Genomic DNA, 9,784 nt, shown 5'->3' with positions numbered 1-9,784 from the left:
CCCTCCCCTCTCCTGCCCTGCCCTGCCCTCCCCTCCGGCCTCCCGCAAAGGGGCCGAGCCGGCCCGGGAGACGCTCCTCGCCGATCTCGCCCGACCGGACGGGGTGGGGAGAGCGCCCCGGCACGTGGCGTGAAACTCAGAGACTTCGGGGCCGCTTATTAGTGTGTGTCGCGCGCCCGCCTCTGCGCTCGCGAACAAACTTCCTCGGCGGGAGGGCGAGGAAAGGGGGGAGAGAGAGAAAGGGTGGGGGGGTAGTGCTCGATTGACACTTCGGGAGCCTATCCGGAGGCGAGGCTCGTCCCTTCCCCTTCTATTGTTGTCCAGATGTAATCGCCGACCAATGAGGGTCGACGACGGTGACGCTGGGCTGTCACGGCTTTGCCAGGAGAGGGTGGGGAGGAGTGTAATTGACGTCTCCCGCCCTCCTATAGTCTGGCCCTGGTATGCGTGTGGAAGAACGGAGTGGCTGGCGGCGAGGGGACGGACGGGTCGCTTGGCCTATCGCTGTGGCTTTCCTAATTGAGAGGCGGGATGAAAGCGCCCTGATTGGGCTTTCGTCCAATGTCGCGTCCAAAGAGGAAGAAAGAAAATGGCGGCGTTGGCTGGCGAGGTGGGCTGGGTCGCGCGCTACCTGGCGCCCCTGCTGCTGCTGCTGCTGCTGCTGCTGCTGTCTGAGGGGAATGAGCCGCGAGCGCCTCCCGCAGTTGAAGCCTCTTGGCGGGAGCCCGCGCCCAGCGCTTGCTCCGGAGAGCGTGGCTCTCCCGTCATCTGCAGTGCCGGGTGTGGCGCTGCATCTTGGCAGTTACTTTGGTGGATTTCAACTCCCAGAATTCCCCAGGCAGCTTGGCTAGCTGGAGAATTCTGGGAGTTGAAGTCCACCCGTCTTAGAGCTGTCAAGGTTGCTTCAGAGGTCTCTGAGGGCCGTCTGAGTTTACTGTAATTTTAATCTTTTTAAAAAAGAGATTGGACAACCGTTTGTCTGAAATGGTCTAGGCCTGGGTTTCCTGCCTAAGCAGGAGGTTGGACTAGAAGACCTCCCAGGTCCCTTCCAACTCTGTTATTCTATTCTATTCTATTCTATTCTATTCTAAAAGCTAAAAATTGGAAGAGCCCTCCTGGCTGCAATATAAGTGGATTACCATTGACCTCTTCCACAATTTTATTTTTATTTTATTTTTTGCAACCTCCTATATATGAATTGGCATTTCATGGCGACCTCCTAGCTGAAGGCTTGCCTGGTCTGTGCCAGCTTAGCTTTTCGAGGTGGGCAAAATGCTGAGTCGCTCTTCCTCAAAAGAAGCTGACTCCTGTTACTCCCGCCAGGTCTTTTCTTGGCCGCCATACGGAAGAGGTTTGTTTCTGTGATCTCCTGGTGGTCTCCTGCCCAAGGTCTAAATCTTTCCTGTTTAGACTTTCTAGCGTAAACAGAGTTTGCCTTGGTGCAATTGCTGGATTAATAAAAATTCAAAATAGAAGGTTTGAGCCTCGGGTCTTCTGGCTCCAAGGAGGTGCCTCGTCCCAGTCTAGGAGCGCTTGAACCATCTGCGAAATGAGTGCAAAGTGGGCGATCAGATGTCCTCTGAAAAAAACGTCAAAAATTAAAAACAAGATACCGTAGTCTTCAAGTTGAGGCCCACTCTTGAGTTCATGAATATGTTCCCCTCTTTCTAGCTTATTTTCTCATCCATTAAATGTGAGCAGAAAATATTGGGGCCCTTCCACCGACATCTCTGCCTCTCTAGAGAGTCTTCTGGAACTGAATTGCAACTTAGGATCGTGGAGCACTTACAGATACTTCTCATTTGGTGACTGCTTCGTATGGTGACCGTTCACAGTTACAACAGTGATGAAATAGGAATTTTGCGAGCAACCCTTGCCTTTATGACCTTTACAGGTCTGTAAAGCAAGGGAAAGCTGGAGTAAATTTAAGCACAGTTGACTTAGCGACTGCTTTGCTTAATGACTAAGATGCTACTCCCATTTTTGTTTGCTAAATGAGGACTATCTGCATTTTGTTGGAGCTGAAAGCTTCCCCCAGCCTTTCAGTGCATTGCTGAGGACTGTGATAACTATAGGATAAGCTTTTTGTGGCTTTAAGAGTTCTCCTTAATATTGTTTTCAGTCCAGTCAATTGTGATTTATTCATAGACCAGACTTAAGCACACGGTGGTGCTTAAGCACATCATCAGAATGACAGAATAACAGAATAAGCTAAGCCCATCTCATATTCATTTATTAATCAAATTTATATAACTGACTTATTTCACGAGAAGCGAATCTGCTCAGTGTATAAGAAATACAACAATATTGTGAAAGCCACAGCTTTGTGGCTTGCGTTTTAGCATGTTCTGTGATTTAGCATAATGCATCAGTTCTGCTGATGTGGTTTAGGCAACAACTTGAGATTAAGCAAACAGTGGTTTGTATGTGAATCTAGCCCAGTGAGATCGAAGAGTCCAGGATCGGCTGTTGGAAGTGTGAATTAATGTTGTAGTCGCCTGGTGGTGAAATGGGCGGTAAATAAATTTAATTATTAATAATAAAATAATTTAATTGGGAAACTTTTCACTGGAAATGGTATACAAGTTCTACTAAAGTGTCCAAATACTTGCAATTTATTAGTTGAAGCTATTGCTACTGTATGTACAGCAGATCATTGGCAAACATTTTTCCTCTTCTTTGAGATGTAAAGAAATACTTTGGGATAGTTTGGGGGCAAGGTTCAAACAACACACCACTGATCTAACAAGAATCTGCTGTATGTGTCCTTTTATTACGTGCATAAGGAGGTGGAATGCAAAATTTAAAACAAAATGTTTTAAAATTGGAGTGTATTGTTTTAAACAAAAACTATTACTACAGTGGATATAGGTGCAAATAATGGTTATGATTTTCCCTACAGTCATATGAAATAATCGATGCCAGTGAAAGACGTGTGGGCGTGGATGGTGCGTATCTAATGCAGTCCTTATTCTTATGAAGTCATGCCAAGAAAAGAGAAAGTGGATAGGAAGAACTTCTTACTGCACCCTCGGAAAAGTAATTATTTCTTTTCACGGCACGTATTAAATTACAGAACGTTCTACTATAAGTTGCATGATTTATAGAGCATTAAAAGATGATTTAATAAATTAATGGAGGACATAATCGTATTATCCACATTATCTCCAGAAGAGAAACGCTACACCCCTCGATTTCTCTTGCTGGAGAATCCTGGTGGGAGCATGACGTGGCTCCTACATCCCCTGAACAGGCGTAGGCCCTGGGGAACAGAGCGCCCGACTCTACGAAGCCTTTTTGCCTGATGGAGCCGGGCTTTTTTCCCCCCCCCCCCCTTCTTAGAGAAGGATGTTCCTTTCTTCCTGCTCCAACTTTTCACCAGCCATCTCAGAAGATTTCTTCAACAAAGATTTGAGTCACACTTTGCAGCCTAAGGAAGCTTCACGTAAGAAGGATTCAGTCAGGTGTCCATATTGAAATGCAGCTTATCTTTTGTGGTAGTGGTAGTCCTCAACTTACAGCCATTTGTTTAATGACTGTTCAAAGTTACAACGGTGCTGAAAAACGTTGCAGCATCCCCCTGGTCACGTGATCAAAATTCATCTGTTTGATATCTGGTTCATATTTATGACGGTTGCAACCTTCAATCTCTCTCTCTCTCTCTCTCTCTCTCTCTCTCTCTCTCTCTCTCCATTTGAAGCAATACTATGACATAAGTGATGAAGAGTTGAGTAATTGTATTAATCATTCACAACCTTTAGGCAAGGAGATTTTGCTTTTGGAGGGAGCTGGTGACATGGAGAAGTCTAGAATGTTCCAGCCTCATGACGTCTCCATGCCCAGTAAGACTGGAGAGGCAGAGTGCTTAGAACATGGTGGGAATCAATAAATTACTAGATTTGGGGATGTTGAGAAAGTGGTACTTTTATGTATACAATTACTGTATGCCTTGTTTCAACTTGGGGTTTGAAATGTGGCAGACATAACATTGGCTGATATTCTGTCTTCTGAAAGACTCAAACTGTCATCTAATATGAATTTTGGAGTTTAATTCTAAGAAGCACATAAACTCCCCCCCCCAGTCCAACCGGTGCTTCTAAATATTAGTTAATAACTAAGGCATTGGTCAGTAAGGTGTAGCTTTTTAAATAAAGTGGTATATATTTACATTCCTAAATGATGAGGATGAAATTAACTTGCTTTCTAAAAACCTTCTTTAGGATTTATGAAGACCGGGGAAGATTTGTACTGGCCGGAGAGAAAAGCCATCCGGGTGTAGAGATGGGTTCCATCTGGCGTAAGAAAATGACTCCATTTCCCTACTACTTTGGCTGATGAAGGGTTTGCTTAGAAGATCATGCCTGATAGTCCTCACAGTCTTTGCATCTAAGGGACGGCTTCTTGAGATGGTGATTCCGGAAGGTAAAACTCGTTGCGCTGTGAATACGTAGGAGACGGATCGTTGACAGGAAGAGAAAGGAACTCTATGGGTAACTCTTGTGGGTGGAAGGTTATTGGTCAGCCATGGTAAAACTTGCGAATCCACTTTACACAGAGTGGATTCTTGAAGCCATACACAAAGTCAAAAGGCAGAAGCAGAGGCCCTCGGAAGAGAGGATCTGCCATGCCGTTTGCGGATCCCACGGCTTGGATAAGAAGACCGTTTCCGAGCAGTTGGAGCTGAGCGTCCAGGATGGCTCTGTTCTCAAAGTTACCAACAAAGGCCTTGCGTCCTACAAGGACCCAGATAACCCCGGGCGCTTTTCATCTCTTAAGCTGGACGAGATTCCCAAACCCTCCAAAGGATCTAAGGGAGCCTGTGGCGAGCTTCGAAACGTGGATTGGAATAAACTTCTGCGGAGAGCCATTGAAGGGCTTCAGGATCCAAATGGATCTTCCCTCAGAAACATAGAGAAGTACCTGAGAAGTCAACATGACCTGGCAGGGATCTTCAACAACCCGGTCTTTCAGCGGAGATTACGCCTGGGGGCCAAGCGGGCGGTCAATAGTGGGAGATTATTGAAAGAAGGACCTCAGTACAGGCTGAGCCAAGGTGGCGTGGAAGGCCGAGGGGCCTATAAATACAGCTCATTTCCTGCCTCCCTGCCGCCCGTCAGCCTCCTGCCTCACGAAAGGGACCAGGTAAGCCTGCCAGGTTGAATCAAACAGCCGTTAGTGCGCTTTTTGTTGGAGTACTTGTTTTGTTTTCTTTTTCAGTGCTTAGCTGCATAGAGAGGAATTTTTAAATAGAATGTTTAAGGAGTTTTTCAAGTGCCTAGCGGTTCCAAGATGTATTAAAATCTCATGTTCTTGGATAGCTTAAAAATATTTTAATGCTTATTCTCCTTTTCCCAAATAAAACAGGTGGATTTGAGGATTCCCCATCCAACCTAATGAAACCGAAAGAGAGTCACTGCTGAGGAGCCTATAAGTGCAAAAAGAATTGGCTGATTATGTGGCGCCATTTCTGCTTGCACAGTTCAGATACGGTGGACTGAGCAAGCGATGGGGCCTCAGATTCAGGCCGGGAAGATCTGTTCTTTTTAAAATAATAATAATAATAATATGTATTTTAAATTGGGACGACTGGTATTAAGAAATCTAAGAATAAATAATACATTTTTCTCTTTCGAAATGTTGATATATGATCAATTGGTCTACCTATTCTAGATCACCTCTTTCTGTTTTCTGCACTATGAAGCTTGTTTCCAGCTGTGGACTTTAATGGGATTCTGAATCTCTTTATTATCAGTCAAATTTGCTATTTTTGGTTGCTGTGGATAAGTATGCACTGGAGTAAAGCAGCGGTGCATGGAGACGTGCTTAATGGAAATTATTATTGGGCCTCTCTGTGGTGTTTTGTGTGGGTTGCCAGTTGTTGCCACTGATGGAATGGAGGTTTTCTTATTCCGTTTCTTGGCAGGATATGTGACTTTCCTCCATTCCCCTCAAATTGACTGCTCAATCCAGCAGGGCTCCCTGACTCATTAACTGAAACCTGCCCTCGCCCTGTGACTGCCTCCCACCTGCAGGGTGTATTGTCCCCCCCCCCCCCAGTCTAACCCTTCGGCATCCTTGCCCGACACGGTGTAGTTCACAACCAAAGCCAAAATACGGGTCATCCCCAAATTTGGAGTTTTCTGCCACAAATGTGGACTGTGAGCACCACATTTAGTTATTCATGCTAGGGGTCCAGTCACAAGGTTTTTAATTTGTTCAGCAAGTGTAATTTTACATAGTTTGATTATTTTAAATACGTTCCCAAATGCACATTAATAGTGAGCAGATAGGATGAAAGTGGGTGGTGTTCCAGCAGGCTTCTGAAAACGGAACAGGGAGTGTTAGGGGTATAAGAATATTTATTCATTTATTGAAGTAGTAATGCTTAAATTAATAAAAAGAGAGAGGGAGAAAGTCAATGTTGCATTCACACTTCTGATGCTGACCGCTTGGGAACTTTATCCGAGAGTGAAATTTCATGGCTCAAAATCCTTCTGGCTTAGCTGCCTGCTTCTCTCCCCAAGATCAAACGATCGTCCTGGCTCCTTTGATCTTCGGAACGTCTGCAAAAGCTTGGGCCAAGCCAGCATTTGGATTTATTGGTTAGCCATGAGAGTTTGTGGGCATTGACTGGTGGTGCCCGCAAATTCTGAATGAGATCTGGGATCGCTTTGCCTTCCGAAGTGCTCCTTATAAGGTCCTGAACGTACTTTAGCAGATTCCTTAGTATCACAGCTTATTTAAACTACTATTTGAAAATACAGCATGTATTACAAAAAAAGGAAGGATTTAGGATTTTCTATCACTTGTGTTATTACACTACAGGTGCTAGCATTTGTTGTAGAAATAAAAGTTAGTTATACAGAAATGTTGTAGTAGTAACTTACATTCCGCTGTTTGTATGGCGTATCAGACAGCATCCATAGTGCTTCCTCTCTTCATATTTTCTCACAGTAACAACAGTTCTGTGGGATGAGAAAAAGAGGGTCTGACCCAAAATTACCGAGTGGTTTATGGGACTGAAGGTAAAAGAAGACCTGGAGGTCTCCAGCGTTAGTCTAGCATCTTCTACACACCATCCTGGACTTCTTTTGAATAATAACTGGTTAATTTTTCAAGGACATTTTTGTTTTTTTTTCTTTACCCCATTCATCCATTTTGGTTATTGTCTTCCATTTCCTTCAACTGGTCCAAGCGTAATAATTCTTATTATTCTTTAACCTTTTGCCTCACCTGCCCAAACTGAGACGAGCTCTTGCACATGCAAGGGAGCAGCCGGTGTCTATATGATGCAGGACGATGGATCCATTGCTTCTCGGTGTGCACTTTTCACAACTGGGCACGACCGCTGGAAAAGCAACGGCTTTGGCAATGTTGGTCTTCATTGACATGGAAAGGTCTGAATTATCCTTCACAGTCTGTGTTTGCCCCTGCTTCCCTCTTCAGGATGGATACCCTCTTTCCTTCTCCAGCACTCTGCCTACCTGTATCGACTCTCCCACCTGAACGTCTTTGCCATCACCTGTTCATTCACTAACATGTATGAATATTGCAGTCGTCATGTTACCGGACAATATAAAACAATTGGTGCCATAGTTGCACTCCCTACCTACAATACTATACAAATAATCTTAAAATACAATTCAAAACCAAAGGTCTGGAAGAAAGGCAATTCGTGAAAAACAGTGAAAAACATTCTAACCCAAACCCTGGGGAAAGATCTACACCAGAGGCCCCCAACCTTTTGGGCACCAGGGACCAGTTCCGTGGAGAGAGGTTTTTCCGTGGACCGGAGGGGTGCGTGGTTTTGTGTGCTGCCTGCATCCCGCAGATGGGGCTTTGCTTGTTTGTGTGGACCAGTTGCTGGCATGCCACGGACCAGTATTGGTCCACGGCCCGGGAGTTGGGGACCCCTGATCTGCACTGTCAGGGTCTTTTGAATCCAGCCCACCCAGCTGATAGACTTTTGGAGGGGTGGGGCTGGTCTTATTTGTTCCATAAATTTTTCATTCAGAGAATCGGTATCCTGGTTTCATATTTATTAACTTCAGTTTTTCTTTCCAATGGGGTTCATCCGTTATCTCTCTTCTCCTATCTCTTGCTCTTATTTTTAAAAGTATTAATTATGTCTTTTATGCCAGTAACTTGAACCTCTATTTTTCTCCTCTTTTTTTTTTCTTTTTTGGTCTCTTTGTTCTTGATCTTGGGTATCTTACGTAAAATGAAGTTAATCTTTTAAAGCTTGGCAGCTCATTCATCCTCCCTTATTTTCATTCTGAGCTCAGTTTGATGCTTTATCAGAATCACAATTGCTGATAGCTCTCTAAGCATGGAAAACCATGTGTGCTTTTGAAGCCTTTAAAGAACTTCATGTTGAATTTATGTGGGATTTTTAAGAAGCTAGCACATGGGGAAAAATTACATGCCCAGCCAGTGGGGAAAAATTGCATGACCATCCATGTGGCTGTGCCTGTTCTAATCCACTCTGAGCTGATAAAGGATTGGGTGGAACTAAAGTTTAAAATAGCACTCTTTAGGCTCTTCTGATAAAAAATAGTTGCAAATTAAAAAATGTAAAACCAGTTAAACACAACTTACAAATCATTAATTATAATTATTGTCACTTTTCTTTGAATATAAAGGCCTACATTAAAATGAAATTCTGCTACCCAGAATAGATAGATAAATATTCAAAAAAGAATATGTTTTATGTATATGTATGTATGTATATATCTCCATATATATTTTAATCGCAGTCCATTTTGAATACATAGCAGAAAAAAAAGTCTTGAAATAAGAGTTAACAAGGTTGATGCTATATGGTACAAAGCTGTTACAGAATAGTTGTTCTGCTTCAGATACCATGAAGCCCCCTCCCAGAAGGTAACAAAGAAAACCGGTCATGGAGAGGACGCCTAGCGTCCCAGATGATACTCCGAATCCTGGTCCAGCATTTCTTACATGCCGTGTCCTGGATAGAAGGAAGTGAACTCCCAATAATCTTTTCTGCTGTCCTCGCCACTCTCTGCACAGCCTTCCTGTCCAAAAACAGTAATACTTTCAAACCAGACAGTAATACAATATGACAGGATGCTCCCGATCGTCCCTCTGTAGAACGTGGTGAGGACAGCGGAAGGAAGATGTGCTCTTCTCATAGGACGCAGAAAATGCAGGCGCTGCTGTGCCCGCTTCCCCAGGGTCTCCCGGTTGAGCGACCAAGCTAGTCTGCTCCTTAGCAGTGTCCCCTGAAGCTTGATGCTGCTAATCACCTCCACAGGTGAATCACGAATACACAGAGGCGTGTGGCTGTGCTTGCTTTTTCTGAGATTGACAATGATCTCTTTTGTTTTTCCTACATTTAGAACCCAGCTGTTTTTATTACACCAGTCCTTCTAACCCTCTACCCCCTCCCTGTAAGCACCCTCATTGTCATCCTGGATAAGGCCCACTATTGTTGTATCATCCACATACTTCACAATATGGTAGGTAGCAAACATTGCACAACAATCATGGGTCAACAGGGACCCATGTGGACTTAGGACACAGCTCTGAGGAGAACCTGTGCTCATGAACATGATGTTAGAAATACTAGTCCCACAAACTGGGGCTCTCCTCTTCTTCTTCTTCTTCTTCTTCTTCTTCTTCTTCTTCTTCTTCTTCTTCTTCTTCTTCTTCTTCTTCTTCTTCTTCTTCTTCTTCTTCTTCTTCTTCTTCTTCTTCTTCTTCTTCTTCTTCTTCTTCTTCTTCTTCTTCTTCTTCTTCTTCTTCTTCTTCTTCTTCTTCT

General features: G+C 44.0%; 1 protein-coding gene across 5 annotated transcripts in view; it reads left to right on the top strand.

Moving 5' to 3' along the window:
* Positions 1-4,226: 4,226 nt before the first annotated feature.
* The window catches only part of KAT6B (lysine acetyltransferase 6B), a 47,289-nt gene continuing 41,731 nt past the window's right edge, over positions 4,227-9,784 (top strand). For all 5 annotated transcript variants that reach the window (XM_029284240.1, XM_029284239.1, XM_029284238.1 and 2 more), the window contains exon 1: positions 4,227-5,142. In XM_029284240.1, the coding sequence (XP_029140073.1) occupies positions 4,525-5,142 (618 nt within the window). In that variant the 5' untranslated portion in view covers positions 4,227-4,524. The remainder of the gene's footprint in view (positions 5,143-9,784) is intronic.

The sequence above is a fragment of the Protobothrops mucrosquamatus genome, unplaced genomic scaffold (genome assembly GCF_001527695.2).
Source record: "Protobothrops mucrosquamatus isolate PMUCROS unplaced genomic scaffold, P.Mucros_1.0 scaffold454, whole genome shotgun sequence".
In the NCBI taxonomy this organism is placed as follows: Eukaryota; Metazoa; Chordata; class Lepidosauria; order Squamata; family Viperidae; genus Protobothrops; species Protobothrops mucrosquamatus.
This window is presented reverse-complemented; position numbering and strand designations above follow the sequence as displayed.